Source organism: Mesoplodon densirostris, chromosome 12, assembly GCF_025265405.1.
Source record: "Mesoplodon densirostris isolate mMesDen1 chromosome 12, mMesDen1 primary haplotype, whole genome shotgun sequence".
Lineage (NCBI taxonomy): Eukaryota > Metazoa > Chordata > Mammalia > Artiodactyla > Ziphiidae > Mesoplodon > Mesoplodon densirostris.
Window position 1 is genome coordinate 68,184,399 of NC_082672.1, and position 21,216 is coordinate 68,205,614.

Here is a 21,216-nt window from a genome sequence, read left to right on the forward strand (position 1 = left end):
GTGGTACGCGGGCCTCTCACTGTTGTGGCCTCTCCCGTTGCGGAGAACAGGCTCCGGACGCGCAGGCTCAGCGGCCATGGCTCACGGGCCCAGCCGCTCCGCGGCACGTAGGATCTTCCCAGACCGGGGCCCGAACCCGTGTCCCCTGCATCGGCAGGCGGACTCTCAACCACTGCGCCACCAGGGAAGCCCTATAAAGCCTTTTAAATTAAAATCTTTGCATGTGCCATCTATTTTTCTCCGGGGAAGGACCTTGACTGATACAGCCGTACATGCCTCCACCTGGAAAATCCCAAAACCTCCTAGTAGGTGTCGGCATCCACCTTCAACACCTACAGCTACTACAAAATCCAGGACCGGAGTCATGATTTGCTAGACTGGGATTTCTTCCAGGGCATGAACACTGTTCTGAACCTACGTGGAGGCCCGCACGCACCCTCACCCCTTAGCCCAGCCCCCTGGCATAGGGTAGGTTCTCCATCCAAATTCCCTACCTAGGCAGCACACTGGGGCCCCAAGAGCCTCCAGCCTCAGCTCCCTTCTTCCTCTTCTCCTCCCCCATACCACCTGCGGAGCTGCTGGCACCTGTAGAATCTGGATTATCCTGCTGGCCAGCTGGTTTATTTCTCATTGTGCTTGACAGAAGGAAGTTCATCCACGTGACTTTTTGCAGTATCCAGAAAGGGCGGGTACGGTATGTCCTGTGGTGAAAAGCTTGTGGAGGAATGCCGGTTTTAATCTCTCCCTCACACTGCTGCAAGTCCTGTCTCCGCGTCCACCACCCCTCTCTCCCCCCAAAAGCCTTGAAACATTTTATTTTGAGATGTGGGATTTGGGATTACAGTCTATTCAACAGTGAGACAGGAGGAGGTGGCTATGAATAGCCCCTTGGTGTGTTACACACCTGAGACCTTTGCCCAAACGCCGCAGAGGAATTATTATTCAGGCTAGGCAGCCACGAGGCATGTTATATTTTCAGGAACATTTACAGCTGGGTAGGCCTGATTAGTGAATACGTCTGTTTTCTTGGTGGGAAGCACTTTGAACCACAAACGCGCACTAAAAGGCAATTGCTATGGAGACTGCGCCGCCTCTGCGGCGCATTTCTCTAGAGTTTTCTTCTCGGGGCGCTTCAGCATCCACGGGGTGTCCTAGGCACGCCGCTCGGAGAGGGGGCCTGGGCGCAGCAGTGTTCGGGGGCGGGGGCAGCTCACTTGGGACTGGAACCCTCGGCCGGGACCGAAAGCTGGAGAAGGCCGCCCTAGGTAGCGTGTGTGTGTCGGGGGAGGGCGGTGAGAGGTTCTCCGGGTGCGCGGTACCCCAGCTCGCCCGCCTGTGCGGGGACCACGTGCAGCAGGGGCGCTTGGGGGCCCAGGGCGAGCAGCCGCGGTGGGTGACTGCGCCGCGTCCCGGGTCCCTGGGTACCGGGCGAGTGTCTGTGTGCGTTTCTGGGTGGGTGGAGAGCCCCGCGCCGGCCTGCTCCCGGTTGAGTGTGTGTGCGCGGCCTCGGCCCAGCGCCCCAGCGAGCGGTGCTCCCGGGAAAGCGCGCGCGCGCCCGTGCGGTGTGTGTGTGTGAGTGTATGACAGTGTGTGTCAGGTGACTTGGGTCACGCAGTCTCTCTCTCCCTCCTCTGGGGAGGAACTGCCGCGCTCTGGCTGACTCCTCCGCCGGCGGGCGGGCGGGGCAGGGGGGCTCCGGGCGCGCTGCGAACGGCGGGACCCAGACCTGGACGCCGACCGCCGCGGGGGACGCGCGGCCCCCGCCTCCGCCCGCGAACCTCAGGACAAAACCCCAATTCAGAAATAGGTTGCGAGTGGCAGGCCGGGAGGTTTGGCGCCCCCCACCAGAGACCCCCGTCGCCCCGGGGACGGCCGGCCGTGGGCGCGATGAGCCAGGTGCTGGGAAAGCCTCAGCCGGAGGAGGAGGAGGACGACGACGAGGAGGAGGATGAGCTGGTGGGGCTAGCGGGCTACGGGGACGGGCCCGACTCCTCGGACGCCGAGCCGGACAGCGGGACGGAGGAGGGAGGTGAGCACCGGGTCCCCCGCTCGGCCCCCCGCCCCGAGCGTCCTCGGCCCGCACCCCCGCCGGGCCCGGCGCACGGGCAGCTGACTTGGAGGGGATCCAGGCAAGCGGAGTTGGGGGGTGGGAGTGGGGAGGGAGCCAGAGGAGCCGCGGCGAGATGCAAAATGGGGGAGCCCGGGTGCAGCGGAGCGGGGGCCGGGATCGGTGGAGAGGGCGGAGAGGAAGCGTCTGGGCAGGAGGAACGCGCGCTCTCTGGCAGTTCCAGGGCCAGTACCTCCCCCACCCCTCACCCCGAGCTCTCCGCAGGGTCCGGGGGTTTGGGAGGGGAGGGGACTGCCCGGCGCGCCCTGGGATCTCTCCCTGAATGCTGCTGTCGGAGCCCGGGTCAGATGTCGTGGCTAAAAAAGGCAGCCGGCGGCAGCGTGACTGGCAGGGTCGTCGGCAGCTGCGGGTGTCAGTCTTGCCCCGTGTTGCCGCGGGAGGGGTCCCGGGGCCGCCCAGGTCGGCGGCGTGGAGGCACCGGTGGTGCGGCGGAGGGATGCACCCAGGTGATAAAGGAGTCGCCGTGTGGCCGCGAGTATCCAGAGATCCAGGCAAATAAGGTTGTTAGGACACCTTATCTCTGCTCAGCGTCACCACCTGGGCATGGCAGCGCCTGCCCTGGAGTGAGCGCGGGGAGGGGGAATACGGAGCCACTCAGAAGCAAACTCTGTTTCCTGTTCAAGAAGCAGGATTTAGCAATTGTTCAGCCAGCGGGGGCTTCCTGCGTTTAATTCTTAAGGACTAAGGGAGTTGAGAGCTTTTTAGGATTCCAGAAAAGTTCATCTTTTTTGTTTCCCTCCAAATCGAGGAAAAAGTCCTTTATTGTAAAGTCTTTTGGAAAGATCAGTAGAATGAGGCTGGTAAACATAACATCTAGGTGGAACTGTCAGCATCCTAAAGAAGGAGCTAACTTTTAAAATGTTCACTTGGCAGAAATTGCATGAGGGATAAAAAGTACTTTCGTGACTGTTGATTTTGAAGAACTTTAATTGAAAATTCACTGGACTTGTTTTAACTTCTCCATACAAACAAAGCCTTTCTCTGGGGGGGGCAGTTTTCATTATTTTTACGTATGGTGAGTGCTTTCAATTAATCAGAAAGGGAAGATTGTTAACTAAACCTTGAGCCTGATAGATGAGAAAGGAGCTTTCCAAGTCACCCTTTTTCATAGTGTCTGGTCCCCAGGGAGCATTTGTACTAATTCCCTATTTGCTTAAACTCGTGTGTGCACCTGTGCGCCTCTTTCTTCTGCACTCCCCATAACTGGGTCCCACAGTCGAGCAGGTGGCCACATTTTTGTGGATAAAGGTTTTCAACCCTTTTGTTGGAGTCTCTAGGGCTACCTTTGGTAGTTAAATTGTTCAGTCGCTTCATTATTATTCAAATTGCGTTTGTTAGCCCCTCCTAGATTCTTCGGAGGCTCCGGAGAGATTCAGAATGGGGATGTATTTGCAAGGTATTTGAAACCGAAGACCCACAACAGGGTGCAATTGTGATCCTCTTTGAAAAAAAGGAAAAGAAATAAGAGACCGTATATGGGAAGAAAAACCCTGTAATTTGATATTGTCCTGGGGGCCAGAGACTGGTTCCAGGAAAAGCACGGGACCTGTTTTATTCTGCAGTTCTTTAAGGGGGCACTTTAAAATTTTGATTTGGGGCCTTGGAGTGAAATTAACGCTTTGGCTGAGGGGCGGGGATTTTCTGAACAAAGGGCTTCCCCAGATCCGGGTGTAGGATGCTCCCCAGTGCTCCTAACCCAAGGCAAACCCGCCTGGAACTGATGCTTATGATTACTTTAGTAATAAAATCCTCCCTCGTGAGTTCTTGGTATCAAGCTGAAATCTTGCTATAAAAGCCCTGAGTATATTTGTGTGGTAAGAAGAGCAAACATTACTGAAGCCTGGCCTTTCTCCACCTGGGCCTGCTGTGGATATGGTCTATTCTCTGAAGATTTCCTCCATTACCTTGGGCTGCTGTTCTTTCCATGTGTTGCTGGCTTTGATTTGGGGGTTTAGGCCTGAATGTAGAATCTCTATCAGAACATTCGCTTTCTAGAGTAGCAGATAGGCCCCTCAGTCAGCAGTTCTAGCAAGGACTGTCCCTGACACCTGTCATGCCAGCTGATATGGTCTTGGGGAGTCAGGATGGGGGTGGAGGCTGGGAGTTGTGACTTCTGTTCCTGTGGCCTTCTGTTCTGGAGACATCAAGGTGCCACCAAATGGTCATCCCGATTTCTAATGGGCCCCGGGCACGTATTGCCTTATAACCCTGTGTTATTTGGGCTAAGTTTTACATTTACCTACTCTCAAACTCAAGGCGTGGAAAGTAGCGGGTGGGGAGAACTTATTTCCTCTGAGAAGAGATGTATATGGTGCACTTTGAACCATGAGCAAAGCATTTCTCTAATGAATTCCAAACCATCCTAATGGACTTGGTTTAGTGCCTGAGCTTCTTGGAGACCTGGGGCTTTTTCCATGAGGTTCAGAAATCTACCCTGGTGGGTGGGATGCAGGCCTGACCAGCATTGCTGTGCAAAAGAATGTGATTGAAGGTGGATAGTGTGATTTTTATTTCCCATAGTCTTACAAGGAACCTCTGATCTTATTTTTAAACCGAGTGCCCTGTACGTTTTACCACATTGTGTTAAGGTTGAAAATGTAGTGCAGCTAAGGTGAGCCTTAAACTGCACTTCTTTGGCTTACATTCCAAATTTTATTCATGAATAGCAGGGGTGTTCTTGAGCACTTTCGTTCTGTTAAGGACAGATTTGGGCACTTCCCAACCCCCCCTTTCAGGGTCGTTAATCAGAGATAAGATGAATCTCATCTTCAACCCCCATGCTCCAGATAAAACTCCAGAGAGAGAGGAGACAATAATTAAACCATTAAAAACAATTGCACCAAAAATATTGATTATTTTTAGACACATGGACTTTTAAGTCTTTATTAAATTACAGTTCTTTAAAAACTATAATAACAAGGAAATCAATTAAAAGATCATATTTAGTCAGAAAGTGAAATTATTTTTTCCTGAAGTCCCTCCCAATTTCTTAAGTGTTTTTTTTTAAATTTATTTATTTATTTATTTTTGGGTGCATTGGGTCTTTGTTGCTGCACGCGGACTTTCTCTAGTTGCCACGAGCGGGGGCTACTACTCTTCCTTGTGGTGCGCGGGCTTCTCATTGTGGTGGCTTCTCCTGTTGCGGAGCACGGGCTCTAGGCGCGCGGGCTTCAGTAGTTGTGGCACGTGGGCTCTAGAGAGCAGGCTCAGTAGTTGTGACGCACGGGCTTAGTTGCTCCACGGCCTGTGGGATCTTCCCGGACCACGGCTCGAACCCGTGCCCCCTGCATTGGCAGGCGGATGCTTAACCACTGCGCCACCAGGGAAGCCCCCCCTCCCAATTTTTAAGGGAAATTTGGCTAAGACAGCTGTTCTGCCACAGTCCAGCTAAGTGCGGTCCTGTTTTTGTAGCAGCCTGTGCACTCTCTCAGGGTCTGAGGAAGTGACAGTTAGGTGGTCCCTGGAGGCACAGAAAATCCAGGGTCAGCAGGTGATCCTTCCCTGGTGGCTGTAAAGGCAGTGGATCTGGCGATTCACTTCTAATCATTAGTGTCAGCTTTTTTTTCTTAAAATAATTTTTAAAATTATTAGTGAAGTTACCTTCTCATTTTTTCTTGAGGGTAAGTAGAGAGAATTGTTCTTCTGATATTGAATCCGTGGCTCAGAGATGCCAGGGGACTTTTCTGCAGCCACAACATGGGCTAGAACTGAGCAAGGTTTAGGAGAGGGTCAAGTACATGGAAATGTAAGTCCCTTCTCTTGTAACTCTGCCTTGTCCAAAAAGAGTTGGGTTGACTACAACCCTGGCTATAGCCAATCTCTTGGGTTTCCTTCTGGTCCTGAAAATACAGAAATATATAAGTGTTGGAAGAGATGGAAACACAGAATAGTTAAAAATGATGTGACCAAGGTCACGCCTTAGGCCCAAAGCTTATTCAAATACATATGGTTAGAGAGCATATTTTTATATCAGATGTTTGTAAACATGTTTCAGTGATTCCTGGTATCATAGAATCTTGATTCTCTACTTTTATAAGAAATATCTCCCACTTTAATATTAGAACAGACCTGGGGTAGTCTAATGGAAAAAAGAGGCAGAATCAGCAAGTTCTGGAGTTCTGGATAAGGTGCTGTGCCTGAGAGTTCACCTGCTTTGTTCAGTCCCCCCCAATTTGCATCACTGTTGGTGATATGACTTTACTTCCTATCACACTCACTTCTGTCCTGCTCATTTTTCTTACTTCTCCTCTCCTTCCTTTATTCTTGTATTCCTTACCTTTTTTTAAAGGCAACTTTTCAATTCTCTTTTAAAGAGGGCTTTAAAGCTGTCCTGCGACAGTGGCTTTCCCTGGTTCTGCTGTAACATACAAGACAGATGGGTTTTTCACTCCTGGCCTAATGCCCAGAGAGCTGGTGGACTTTCTCCTCTTGAGGACCTCTGGGGAAGACTCCAGCTCTGTTTCTTAGTGTGTAAAATCGAGGACGACATAAAACCAACCTTGATCACACTCAGAGTGATCATTTGGAGGAAAAAAAAAAAAGCTCACAAGAACACTTTTCCCTTCTTGCAGAAGGAAATCAGAACACATTAGAAACGTGGTTTTTTTATTTTTGGCTGTGCCACACGTCTTATGGGATCTTAGTTCCCAGACCAGGGATTGAACCCGGGCCACAGCAGTGAAAGTGCCGAGTCCTAACCACTGGACTGTCGGGGAATTCCCAGGAATGTTATTGGATGCTTATGTAAAGGAAATATTCACATATAGAATCATGTTTTTTAGTTACCTGCCAGTGTGATGTGAGAGGATTTCATAGAAAAAGATTAGGTCTTCATGTATAAATAAAAATCACCTTCAAAAACCTTTGTGCCGGGCTTCCCTGGTGGCGCAGTGGTTGAGAGTCCACCTGCCAATGCAGGGGACCACGGGTTCGTGCCCCGGTCCGGGAAGATCCCACATGCCGCGGAGCGGCTGGGCCTGTGAGCCATGGCCGCTGAGCCTGTGCGTCCGGAGCCTGTGCTCCGCAACGGGAGAGGCCACAACAGTGAGAGGCCCGCGTACCACAAAAAAAACAAAAACAAAAACAAAAAAAATCCTTTGTGCCTTTGAAAATACATGTTCTGATTGCATTAAATTTTCCTTACTAAGTAGTTCGTTAATCAAACGGACAGTGAATCTTCATGATTTTTGCATATTCTCTTATTAACAGTATTAGTATTCATATATTTAATTGCCACTTGGGTTGGAATTTCTTACTGGACTCCTGGCTCTTGAATGTGTAAGTAGTTCCATTGATCCGAAATGTAAAGGGCTACAGATAATGATGCAAATAGAACCAAACCAGAGGCCTCTTCCTAAAACCGTAAGTATGTAGAACCTTAAGCCTTTGTGGACCCCACAGAATACTAATAGCAAAGACATTCTAACTTTCCCTTAAGGCTGAATGAGCCTCTCGCTGTGGTCACATTCCAAAAAAGACCTTCTCGTTACCTAGGCTTGGGCTGGGGAAAAAAAGAAAGAAGCAGGGTGTGTGTGTGTGTGGGGGTGTGTGTGGGTGTGTGTGTGGGGGGGTGTGGGTGTGGGTGTGTGTGTGTGTGTGTGTACACATGCTGACAGAGCCTGATAGATGAGGAAATAAAGGCTCATGGGCTCTGGGACATGTGTGGGCATTTACACAGCTGGTAAGTGGCCAAGCTGGGATTTGAACCCCAATCTGGCACTAACACAGTACTTTTTCAACCATTCCATTTGCTACCACATTATCCTAATTCTTTTGTTAAATCTTTGTTTTATTTTCCAGTTTGGGGTCTGTTCAAAGGCATCATCTCTTGGAGAACTTTCCTAAATTATAATAGCTCTCAGTTGTCTGATACATCAGAATTTATGAAATGCATTTCATACTATACCTTGTTCTCCCCAGGAAGCCAGGACCAAGCCTGTCAGAACTTCAATTCCCATTTTCCTGATTTCTATTTCCTTCTTTGTTGTGAACATTCCCAGCCCACAGATCAGTCAGGTGTGGCCCCCAGGCAGCCCTATCCCCAAGTCACTGATCCATCTCTCTCCCTTACTTCTGTTGGGTTTTTTTTGGTTGTTTTTTTTTGTGTGTGGTACGCGGGCCTCTCACTGTTGTGGCCTCTCCCGTTTTGGAGCCCAGGCTCTGGACGCGCAGGCTCTGCGGCCATGGCTCATGGGCCCAGCCGCTCCGCGGCATGTGGGATCTTCCCGGACCGGGGCAAGAACCCGTGTCCCCTGCATTGGCAGGCGGACTTTTAACCACTGCGCCACCAGGGAAGCCCCCTTCTGTCGTTTTTGACAGGGCTCTGCCATTTCTGGGTTAAGTCATTAGCCTGCAGGTGTTAAAGGCTGACAATGGCTCAGTTAAATAACCCCTCCCCATAATCCTGCTCCTTGGGTAACTGAGTTTCCCTGGGTTTCCTGGCAGCCTAGTTACAAAACTGAGCTATCTGGGATTTGGGTACGAACAGGATCCAGTGGAAGATATAGGTAAGGTGTGTTCAGTGCCCTGATCAGAGTGGATAAACTTCACCTGGGCATAAAGCTTATCCTCTTGATACCTAAATGCTGGGCTGGGCCAAAGTCAGGTGTGGTTTCTTTTTAAAGCTTCAGCTAATTTAGCTTCACATTCTGCTCAATCACTTTCATTTAATCATCCCAACCAGCAAACATCTATTGAGTGTTTAGCGTGGTAAACACCGAGGCCTCAGTTTTCACATCTGTGAAGGATAAATGTTATCAATTTGGGGATTAGAGATGACACTGTGTGCTATGCAGGTGCTTAGTAAATGGTAACTGCTGGTGATAAGCGGTTGGAGTGGGTTGGTTTGAGCCATTTCTTGGGGGCCGAAGCCAGAACCTCTCCAGTGTGCCCTCACCCTCAGCCAACAAGCTCAGGGAAAAAAAGGACCAATGGGGCACGGACTGCCTCAGCAAACTGCATTGCCGCTTCAAACCTGCCTGCAGCTTCGTATTCATATTGCCTTCTGAGGCCCCAGATCTTTTCCTCACCTGAGGCAAGACCGACAGGCACCCCAGACTCAACAGCTCCAAATCCGTGTTCAGCCTCTTTGCCTTTATGCACTTCACGAACGGATCCTTATTCACTTGATCTTCCAGGTCAGGAACTTGGGGTTTCTTTCTCCTTTGTCCCCTATATTCAGAGGATCACCAAGTACTACCGAGTGGATTTGAGCTTCTCATGAATCCATTCCATCTGCCCATTTCCACATGCTTCTCATTTGTGATTCTAGAACAACCTAATTATTGTTAGGGAGGAAAAACTCTTAGGTTCTGAGTTGGAGTCCTGCAAATTAAACTGACAAATGACATGAACAAGAGAAAAGTGGGGTTTTTTTTTTTTTTTTTTTTTGCGGTATGCGGGCCTCTCACTGTTGTGGCCTCCCCCGTTGCGGAGCACAGGCTCCGGACGCGCAGGCTCAGCGGCCATGGCTCACGGGCCCAGCCGCTCCGCGGCATATGGGATCCTCCCAGACCGGGGCACGAACCCGTATCCCCTGCATCGGCAGGCGGACTCTCAACCACTTGCGCCACCAGGGAGGCCCGAAAAGTAGGTTTAATTAAGTACTAATGCATGAGAGTTCACAGAAAATTCGACTTAAGGAGGTGGTTAGAATTTGGGGGTTATGTACCATTTTAACAGAGGATGAGGGGGGTAGAGGGGCACTTCTGGGAGAAAAAAATGACTTAAAAGGGAATGCGGGAAGGGGCACTTATGGAAAAACAAGTCACTGGAAGGATAAATGGGCCCATAGGAGAAAAGGTGGGAGATAACGATAGTTTGGTGACAGTGTCTGTTTGGGTGTAGGGCTGACTTCTCTCAGTCTCCAAGAAGAGAAGATGAGAGTTGCTCCTGGGGAGGACGTTTTTGACAACTGAGTTCTTTTGGGAGGGTCTGCTTTAGGCAAATAAGGGACTTCAGGAACTCCAGTGCCTTTAGCTCAAAAAACATTTTATTCCATAGTGGCTTATTGGTGTCTGCACACTGACCCCCTCTAAGGAAGTCTGTTTCTGGAGTGAGCTTCCTGATCACGTTAGTCTCCCCTTAAAATCCTCAGTGATTTCCTCATGGCTTGCAGAGTAAAGTCCAAACTTGCATCTCATTCATGAGCTAGCCTGTTACCTCTCTATCAATTAATTTATTCAACGATATTTATTGGGTTCACACCACATGCTACGATGTATTTTGCCTGTGTATATGTGAGAGACAATAAAGTAAACAAACAAGATAAACAATATAAAGTAAAAAGATAATTTTGTATAGTGAAGTACTATGAAGAAGACACAGGGATATTAGGAAGTGACGGGACCCCATTGAGGTGAGAGGAGGTAAAATTGCCCCTGGGCTGAGTGGGAGGAGGAGCCAGGGGAGGCCTGGGGAAAGCTTGCTGGACAGAGGGAGGAGGAAGTCGGAGGGAGGAGGGAGGAGGGAGGAGGGAGGAGGAGGGAAGAGCGAGTCGGAGGGAGGAGGGAGGAGGAGGGAAGAGCGAGTCGGAGGGAGGAGGGAGGAGGGAGGAGCGAGTGGAGGCCCTAAGGTGAGCAAGCAGAAGGCCAGTGTGACTGCAGGGCAGGGAAGTGGTGGGGAGGATGAACCAGGCATGGGATGAGAGGGTAGCCCACTTAGGGCCTTTTGGGCTACGAAGGTATTTGCATTTTATTCTAAATGCTGTGGGAAGCCGCTGGAGAGTGTGCAGGCTTTTCTTGTCTTTAAACTATGTTCCCTGAACTCCAGGAAGGCCACATCTCTTCCTGGCACGACCGTTCCCTCATTCATCTCTTTTATGCCTCCTCTCCTTTAAGACACAGATGCTATTTCTCCAGGGAACCTCCTCGCTGAACCCATAACACCTAGAGAGCAGTGCCTTGTAGCTGTCGGTTATTCTTGTCCGTTTTCCCCCGCTAATCGCTAAGGAATGAAGCTTTTCTTTGTGTCTGCAGCCTCTGGCTCAGCCTTGTCGAACAGAAAGAACACTTGGCAGACGTTCAGGGAACCTTTATGAAACAGGAACAAACTGCCCTCTTGTAAATTTCACCTCTCTCTGGCAACTTCCTCCAAACGCCCGCGGACACTTTTAAAGAGCCCTCTTTGGGGTCCCATGTCTAGTCCCAGATTCTCCAGTAGTTCCTTTCTGATTTTCCTTTAAAAAAAATAAAGTACTAGCCCTTTTATTGCCCCTTTCAAAGCAGCTCTCATCCTTCATCCTCTTTAACGCTTTCATTTTTCTCAGGTGTTTCTTATCAAGCTTGAGCAAGCGCGTGATACTCAGGGAACTGTCATGGGGCCCGGGGTGGGATATGGCAACCCTCTGCAGGAGGTCCGGAGGCTGGGGTGTTTCCTTTTCTGATGGAAGCTCCCTGCTACCAGTCCTGAGAAACCCCACAGGGTTTCAGAAGCAGAGAGATTTGAGAGAGTGAGAGAGAATTCGAGGGAAGATTTTTGCCAGTAGGCTTTTCTGATGTAAGAAACCTCCCCTATTCAACAGCAGTGGCCTACAAACATTTTTGACTGTGAGTCCACAATAAAAAGTACGTTTATATTGGGAGCCAGCACCCACCTACGTATAAGTAAATGTAAAAGAGTTTCGCTAGTAGTATTTACTCTTGTTATGCGTAACGCACTCTGATATTTTCTGGTCTCTTCTTTTGTCTTTGTTGCAGTTTTAGTACAGTGTCAGCGGATTGGTGGCTAAGGCCCTGGGTAAGGGCTCTAGCACATACCTGTCCTGCGTCCTTGGGCGGGTTCCTTCCCCCAGGTTCCTCAGGTGTAAAGCAGACTTGTACCTCCTCATTGCGTGGGTAAAGTCTGTAGAGATGTCTGTGTCTAGCGAGGTCCCTGGCACACTATATTTCTGTACGTGCTAGTTAAATATGACAAAATGCATCTGCATGCGTGTAAGGGATCTCTACAGAGTTGATGGTACTCTTGCTGATCTGACTCACTATTTCCCAGCTGTTTACATTTGGTGGCTCATGCCTCCAGCTGTGTGTATATGTTATAGCTGTATGTGTATTTCACTTCCCAGCCACTCTATATATGTAAACACACATACACACTCCCTCCCCTTTCCACAGTGGTCTCCATCACCTCCCCACTCTCCCAGGAGGAGGAGAGCCAACCTCCAGGGCACCAGTGTCAATGATCATGCCACATAGAGACTTGCAGACCCTGCTGAAGAGAAGTTACAATCTGCATCCACATCCAACAGTATAAATTGGGAAGAAATAAAGACATTTATATGCACTTAAATATTTTTGTAGTTGTACATGATTAAATGTGGTACACCTATTTTATATTTTCTACTAGTTTGAGATGCTTATCCTTGTATTTAAAAAAATTGATACATAACTGGGCTTTTCTAACAAGGACCATAGCATTCTCTTACTTACCTTTTGCCTACCTCTCCCTCACCAATCTCCCATGTCTACATTGCCTGGAATTTTAGTTTCTGATTTTTATTCAAAAATTTAAAATCAGGGACTTGCTGGGTGGCTCAGTGGTTAAGAATCCACCTGCCAATACAGGGGACATGGGTTCGATCCCTGGTCTGGGAAGATCCCGCATGCTGCAGAGCAACTAAGCCCATGCACCACAACTACTGAGCCTGTGCTCTAGAGCCCGCGAGCCACAACTACTGAGCCCGTGTGCCACAACTACTGAAGCCCACATGCCTAGAGCCTGTGCTCCGCAACAAGAGAAGCCACTGCAATGAGAAGCCCACACACCTCAACAAAGAGTAGACCCTGCTCGCCGCAAGTAGAGAAAGCCTACGTGCAGCAACGAAGACCCAACGCAGCCAAAAAAATTTTTTTTAATCAATACTTATTTCAAATCAATAGGTTTCAGTAAAATTTGTCTTCCATTGCTTGTTGCATTCCACTATATTTGAGTGTATTTTCTTCCAGGAGTGCATCCTTTTTTAAAAAAATAAATTTATTTATTTATTTTTATATTGATGATAAAATTTATTTTATCATCTGTGTTTATTCTGCTTTTCAATCCATATATCCTCCCTGCCCAACAGTTGTGTTTTTATTTCTAAGATCCATAAGGCCCTTTTTCATAACTGCTCTTATTCTGAAACTGTCTGTTCTTGTTTCATGAATGCCATATTTTCTCTGATCTCTGAGTATTTTAATTATACTTGAAAGTTTACTCTGACTCCTGTATAACTCTGCTTCTTCAGGTATACATTCTTCCATTTGTTGAGTCTGTATTCTCTTCTATAATCTTGTCTTTCCTCAAATACTTGGCATTTGAGGAAATGTCTAGAGGGAGGATGGTGCTGCTTCCACCTCCTGGACTCCACACACATTGCAGTGAGAGTTAGGGAAGGTCAGAGTACTTGGAGGGGGTACTGTGGGTGCTTCCTGTTCCTTCTGGGCATCAGTGCCTCTAGGGCACTGCCCTCCCTCTCATACCTACACTCCTACATTCACTGCTCCCACTTGGAAGATAGTCTAGTGTGTATGTAGGTGCACAGTTTATCTGCTTGGCTCTTCTCACTATGATTCTCCAAATAACAGCCCTGTTGGTTGTTTTCATGTCCTTTCCTGTTTGAGCTTCCTGTTCTACCTTTTCCAGCAGAACCCTACCATTCATAATCAAGGGCTGCAGTTTCCCCCTTCAATCTGATCTTTGTGTTTCTTAGGGATTTCTCAGTAATTTGTCAATTTTGAGTTCTCTCTTTGGTCTCAAGCTCAGCTATCCGTGTTTATTTGTTCATCTATTTATTTATTGTTCATACCTTTTCTATTGTGCTTAGGGATTCAGTATGGGAAAGGGAGACTGACATGTTCTTAGTCTGATATTTTTGCAACTGGAAGTCCTGTTTTCTTTTTCAGTTCATGTCCTGCTTTTGTTAAGATTGACTTGTAATGACAGTACTGCAAGTATAGCATATAATCCCTGATGAAGAAGAAGAAAGCTGGTGTTCTTTTGGGTGGTTTAATTCCACATCACTCTGTCTAGGGCATATCATCCGCAGTTTGTTTAATTGGGTTAAGTTGAATGGGAAAAGTGTGTGTGGGTAGGATGGGAGTAAAATGTTGCTTATAGTAGAATAGTGTCTGTACATCTACAGCTACTTACTTTTTCTTTATTCATTTACTGTTTTACCTGAAATTTCTGTATTTCCCTGCACCTACTGCAAAGTGAAACATCAAAATATTATATATAGTAAATGAAATTTCCTAAGATTCTATCAGGTAGTAACCTGTGTTTTAGATAATTGTAGAACTTTGGGAAAAATTCTTAGTTGCAATAGGGAAATAAAGGATTACTTTCCAGTCTGTATTGGATTATGTTTAGATCAGGACCAGGGTCTGAGAAAGACATAATGAGGTATAGCTCAGAAGGAAACAAAAAAGAAATGTAGAAAAATAATATATGTATATTTATTTTCCTATGTTCTGCCTTTTTTCTTAAAATGTTGGTTTCTTTTCTTGATCTTTCTCCAAGTTTCATACTGAGTCTTTTATTTTTCTTATTTTTTTGGGTCAGTCATGAAGGCTTAATTCCAGAACATTTTTATCACCCCAAAGAAAACACATACCCATTAAGAGTCACTTCCCATTTCCCCCTCCCTGTAGCCCCTGGCAGCCACTAAGTACTTTCTGTCTTTATGGACTTGTCTATTGTGAACATTTCATGTAAATGGAATCAAACAATATGTGACCTTTTGTGTCTGTCTTCATTCATTTAGTGTAACATTTTTGATGTTCATCCATGTTGTGGCATGAATCAGTACTTCATTCCTTTTCAATGGCTGAATAATATTCCATTATATGAATATACAACATTTTGTTAATCCATTTATCAGTTGATGGCCATTGGATTGTATCTACTTTTTGACTATTATGAATTGTGCTGCTGTGAACATTCATGTACAAGTTTTTGCTTGGACATATGTTATTTCTTTATTCCTAGGAATAGAATTGCTGGGTCATGTGGTGACTCAAATGTTTAACCTTTTGAGCACCTGCCAAACTGTTTTTCAAAGCCCACCATTTTACATTATCACCAACAGTGTAAGAGGATTCCCATTTCTCTACATCCTCACCAACACTTGTTATTGTCTGTCTTTTTTATTTTAGCCATCCTAGTGGGTATGAAGCGGCATCTCATTCTGGTTTTCATATGCATTTCCTTATGGACTAATGATGTCGAGTATCTTTTCACGTGGTTATTGGCCTTTTGTGTATCTTTGGAGAAATGTCTATTTAAATCCTTTACACATTTTTTATTGGCTTATCTTCTTATTGTTGAATTGTAAGAGTTCTTTATATATTCTGGATACTAGACCCTTATCACATGTATTATTTGCAAATGTTTTCTCCCATTCTTTGGGTTGTCTTCACTTTTTTGATAAGTGTCCTTTGAAGCACAAAAGTTTTAAGTTTTGATGAAGTCCAAAATTGTTTCTTTGAGGTGTAACTCAAACAAGCATCTCTTTAGTGCAGAGACTGATGATCTGGGCAAAGAAGGACCTTGCTCTGGAATGCTAAGACTGGATTCTCTCCCCCCATAGTCTGCTCCAGAAATCTCTGTGCTTCACACTCCAGAGTCCCTGCTCGTGATGGGGAATATCCCAGGTTTTCTGGCCCTCTGAAATTGTGTGAGAGGTGGTGATGCAGCCTTTTTCAGGGTTTTGCACTTTCTAAAAGCTGGCCCCTCCATGAGCAAGGTGATGGAGTTAGCGCTGTCTGTATTTGGAAACGTAGCATTGTCTGTGGATCATAAATCTCATCTGAGGCGGAAGTGAAACTCATCTCATTAACCGCTGCGACAGCATCTCACCCTCATTCTTGTTTTGTGGTTTCTCCAGTTCTGGACTTTAGCGACCCCTTCAGCACGGAGGTGAAGCCGAGGATCCTGCTCATGGGCCTGAGAAGGAGTGGCAAGTCATCCATCCAGAAAGTTGTCTTTCATAAAATGTCTCCCAACGAAACCCTGTTCTTGGAAAGTACGAACAAGATCTGCCGGGAAGACGTTTCCAACAGCTCCTTTGTTAATTTTCAGATTTGGGACTTCCCAGGGCAGATTGACTTTTTTGACCCTACCTTTGACTATGAGATGATCTTCCGGGGGACAGGAGCACTGATATTTGTCATAGACTCCCAGGTAAGGCTCAGTCTCGGGGTACGGTGGGACCATAGCCCCCTGCCCCAGGCAGCCCCTTCTTGCAAACAAGTTCCTTTGCAATCATTTTGGTTTGGTTTTTAGAGTCAGGAATAGGACTTTCTACCAGACTAGCATTTCTCAGTTGGGGCTCTCAGGCTTTGCAAAGGGGAAAAGGCTCCCTTCATGCAGCCCTGACCAACATGCGATGTTCGGGAACTGTGTGCTCTCAGCAAACCCTAGAGGAAACCTCACAGACGGGGGGCGGGGGGACCACCGTGCAGGCCAGTGACACCAACGATGTGTCCCCCCGTCTGGTACTCTTGGCAGACATCTATAAAAGATCACAAGTTCTCTGTAACAAAAATACATACATATCTACATTTCAAAATGTTTACTATTTCCTTTGAAGATAAAGTTCTCAGTGTGAACATTTTTCTTCTGAATCATATTATTGTAATTACCTCTAGCACACAATTACAGCAGCATGACTAGTATGTATTTTATAGGTAACTAAATACAAAATGTAAAATTTGAGATACATATATTTTTTTTTCCACTTAATTCATGTATCTATGCTTGACTAAGACAGGATTTGGCATCAATTCTTTTTTTGTTTGTATAGTTGTAAGTACTGAGAAACCTTGTTCACATAAGGTGGATATGGGATGAGTTTTGTTCTAGCATTCACTCAATTGTTTAACTCCTTCTAAGTTATATCCCCTAAAGTACCCAATTTTCTATCACAAAAAAATTATTTTTTCACAGTTTATCAGTAGACATCCTGATTGTGTCAGCAAAGAATTGGGAGCCCCTTGACTGGTGAAGAACTTTATCACCCAGGCGTTGCTCCCTTTATTGGTATTCAGACCAGCCTTCTGAACGGTCTCTTTGGCACCCTGGGTTTTTAAGACCCTGGGCCTTTCTCCTGTGAAGTATGGGCAGAGCTGGTGGTTTAAGGGGAGGAGAGGAAGGGAAGCAACAGGACCACAGATGCATCTCCGGCAGGTCAGTCTTAGCAAAGAGCACAGGGAGCAGGACTGGGACACTGACATTGACGTTCTTCAAACTCTCCATGTGCAGGGACTCTTAGAAAGTGTCCCCAAGGGGTGGCCCAGCCCGAAGACCCTCCTGAGGGCTCTCTTTTGTAGCTGTGGGGGAACAAAAGGCAACAGGTCCTGCAGGAATGCCCTAAGCCAACTCTAAGCTCAGGTCTCAACGTTTCCCTGCAACTGTGGACCTACAATCAGACAGGTAGGGCCAAGCACTCCCAGCCCTTCAGGAGCCCAGCGGTGTTAGGGAGGAAGGGCTGTGAAGACCCTTAGTAATAATGGTTCTGAGCCCACTCTTAGAAAACCATTCTCGGACAAGACTACTCATGCCTGAGAGTATCATAAGTGCATTCACGGAACGAGGTGCCTGTTTAATATAAAAATGAAATTTTCAACTCAGCCTTTTAGTTCCAAGCGACTGCATGGTGAACTTGTGGAGCTGTAGTAGCCCTACCCGTGGGTAAGTAGATTCCAACCCTGACTCATCACTTCAAGACAGTGGCTTAGGAAGTACTTCCTTCAATACAATATTGTGCATACATAGCAATTTACATTTATGGAATGTGAATCTCCAGTGCACCTCTATCTCAGGTGTTTGTAATATGGCTAAAATAGGCATACTTGCCTGTTTATTTTTCATTGTTTGGGGTGTTTTTATTGCTTCAAAGTGATCCCCTTTTTATGGTTGGTTTGTTTTATTGAAGTATAGTTGATTTACAATATCGTGTTAGTTTCAGGTGTACAGCACAGTGATTCAGTCATAAATACATGTATATTTATATTCTTTTTCGGATTCCTTTCCCTTATAGGTTATTACCAAATACTGAGTCTAGTTCCTTGGGCTATATAGTAGGTCCTCGTTGCTCATCTATTTTATACATAGTAGTGTGTGTATGTTAATCCCAAACTCCTAATTTATCCCTCCCCCTCCCACACTTGCCTATTTTTATTTTTTATTTTTTATTTATTTATTTTGCCTATTTTTAAATTGGAACTGTAATTTGGTTTTAATTTGACCTGAGCATGAAAAGCGGACCTTCGATTGTGGTTGGTAAATGTGTTCTTTGTTTTAGTTTGTTTCTTGGTTTGTTGGGTTTTGTTTTGGCCGTAGAGCGGACAAAGGTATAAGAATGAGAAATACATCTTTTTAAATTACACTTTTTAAAAGGTAGAAAAAAACATTGTTGAGAGTTGTCATTTACTAAAAATAAGGAAGTTAAATAAGCAGTTTCCAGAATTTGCCTAATAGGCTTTTCTACTGGAAGCAGCTAATAACAATCACGTTTGGGGGAATGTTTTTTTTGTTTGTTTGTTTTTTGCGGTACGCGGGCCTCTCACTGCTGTGGCCTCTCCCGTTGCGGAGCACAGGCTCCGGACGCTCAGGCTCAGCGGCCATGGCTCACGGGCCCAGCCGCTCCGCGGCATGTGGGATCTTCCCGGACCCGGGGCACGAACCCGTGTCCCCTGAATCGGCAGGCGGACTCTCAACCACTGTGCCACCAGGGAAGCCCTGGGGGAATCTTTACTTGATGTGACTGCAAGCACTAAACAAAACCAAACTTGAGGGAAGTGTCTCGGCAACTCTTGAATGTCACTGCCTTCATTTCTAAGCAGTGCTATGTTCGTCTGACACCTCATGTTTTTTTATTTTTTGCTTGCGAATTCCTCACAATCACAGGATTGCCAGATAAATATATCACCAAGGAGAAAATGTGTCCTCACAGAATGTTGTAACATAAAAGAGAATGAAAGCATCAAGAGGAATTTCCCGTGAGCTCCCCGCGTGACACTGCCAGCCCCCCGGCACGGCGCACAGAAAGGACCTCATCTCCAGGGCCACCCTCGGCCCCTGGGAGCCATTTCACACGTGCCTGGGATCCAAACTAGAGTGTCGGCTTGACCCACGTTGGTGACTGTGACCTGCCTCTCATTCCTAGATCTAATTTTGGAATAGAAACCAGGCAGCGTATTTTTCCTTTTTTTAATTTGTTGTAGAAGATAATAATAAACACAGTAGAAAAAAAATCATTCACAATCCCTCTGCTCTAATAAATCAAGTGTTTTCTTTCTTTTCATGTCATTTTTATCCCTTGTAGATCTGTACCACTTCATCAGTTTGTTGGTAATCAGACCATTTTATATGCTTGGCAGGGAGGTTAGAGGAGTGATTTCTAATCTTTTGAGACTGTGATAACACTCTTGACTTTGGCTGGTTTTGCTCACAGACATGTGCCCTGAACTCCTCTCTTCAGTTAAAGACATAAGGAATAGCATTTTTTGAAGTGTAATTTACATGCAATAAATTGCACTCATTTTAAATACACAGTTCAACAAGTTTGACAAATACACCTCTAACCACCTCACAATCAAGATACGGAATGTTTCCACCACCCTGAAATCTTCTTTGTGTCCTTTCTCAGACGGCCCCCAAGACCCCAGCCCCAGGCAACTGCTGATGAGATGTGCTTTCTTTCTCTATAGAGTAGTTCGCCTTTTCTAGAATTTCTGTATGTGGAATTGTACAGTATGTGGACTTTAGTTTTTATTTGAGATATTGTAAGGTATTTAAAAAGTGCTGCAAGTTATTAATCTAGAATTTTTCCAAAATGCATAATCCGCTATCCCAGTGTCCAATGTTTGTTTTTCATTTTAAACAACTCTTTAGAGTACAAAGGATGAGGACTCCGCTTGATCTTTGTCTCTCTTCATAGTTTCCTATTAGTATCTTTAATATTTTGATTTATCTAAAAACTAGGGATACATTTTTATTAATTTAATTTGGGTAGTACAAGCATGCCTAAAAACATCCCCTGTTTTATTGGCTTTTCTGTATTTGTCCAGGTTTGGAGTCAGAATTGGCAGGGGGCGGTGAAAAGTCCTTTAAATTCTGTCCTGAAGATCCCTTTCTTCGGGATCTTGAACCCGGGCCCATGGCAGTGAAAGCGCCGAGTCCTAACCACTGGACTGCCAGGGAATTCCGCCCTTTCCTTTTTGTGCTGTAAAAACAAGACCTATTCACACCCTTCAAATTGGCAATAATGAAGAGACCTGACAACGCTGGGTGTTGTTGAGAGTCTGGAGCATCAGGGGCTCTTACACATTATCTAGTCAAGTTCAAGGTGCTCATTCCTATGACCCAACAAGCCTCCTTTCAGGGTAAGCCCTAAGAAACTTGCAGACAGGCACAGAGGTGTGTGCGTGAGACTGTCCACATTATCATCATCACCTGAACGAGCACATAACTGGAAATATTCTGAATGTTCATCAACTGGCAAGTGAGTGATAAATTTTAGACCATCCATACGATGGAATTTTATAGAGTTGTTAACAGGAGTCATGTACTAGAGTTCTGTGCTTCAACAAAGGTGAATCTCACTGACATAATGTGAGTGAAAAAGGCAAACGGTAATCCACATGCAAGTTGATATTTCTGTAAAGTTTTAAACAATGTAAATGAATTCTGTATGTTGTTTAGTGATACATATGTATGCAGTAATGTATAAAGACATAAGTGGTGATACAGGCAGAAGTCAGGCTAGTGGTTACCTCTGGAGGGTGTGGATAGAGTGATGCGATGGGCTGGGAGGATGGGGAGAAACATACAAGGCTTCAGTGTCTAACGTTGGATTTCTTAAACAGAGATGCATACACAGGCATTCATTACATTAGTACATAGGTATCATCTGTAGGAAGGAGAAAAAATTAGTGTTGTGTTATTTGGGGCAATTACTCTAGACCAGGGGTCAGCAGACTTTTTTCTGAAAAGGGCCCAGATGGTAATTACTTTAGGCTTTGCAGGCTGTGTTGTCTCTGAGGAGTTTCCACAGAGGAAGACCATTCAGCTCTACCCTCAAAGCAGCCATCGACAGTGTGTAAACAAAT

General features: G+C 46.1%; 1 protein-coding gene across 1 annotated transcript in view; it reads left to right on the forward strand.

The window, feature by feature from the left end:
- Nucleotides 1-1,680: 1,680 nt before the first annotated feature.
- RRAGD (Ras related GTP binding D) overlaps nucleotides 1,681-21,216 on the forward strand; it is a 37,824-nt gene continuing 18,288 nt past the window's right edge. Inside the window, exons 1-2 of the mRNA XM_060114699.1 lie at nucleotides 1,681-2,029; nucleotides 15,990-16,285. Coding sequence (XP_059970682.1) covers nucleotides 1,888-2,029; nucleotides 15,990-16,285 — 438 coding nt within the window. The 5' untranslated portion in view covers nucleotides 1,681-1,887. The remainder of the gene's footprint in view (nucleotides 2,030-15,989; nucleotides 16,286-21,216) is intronic.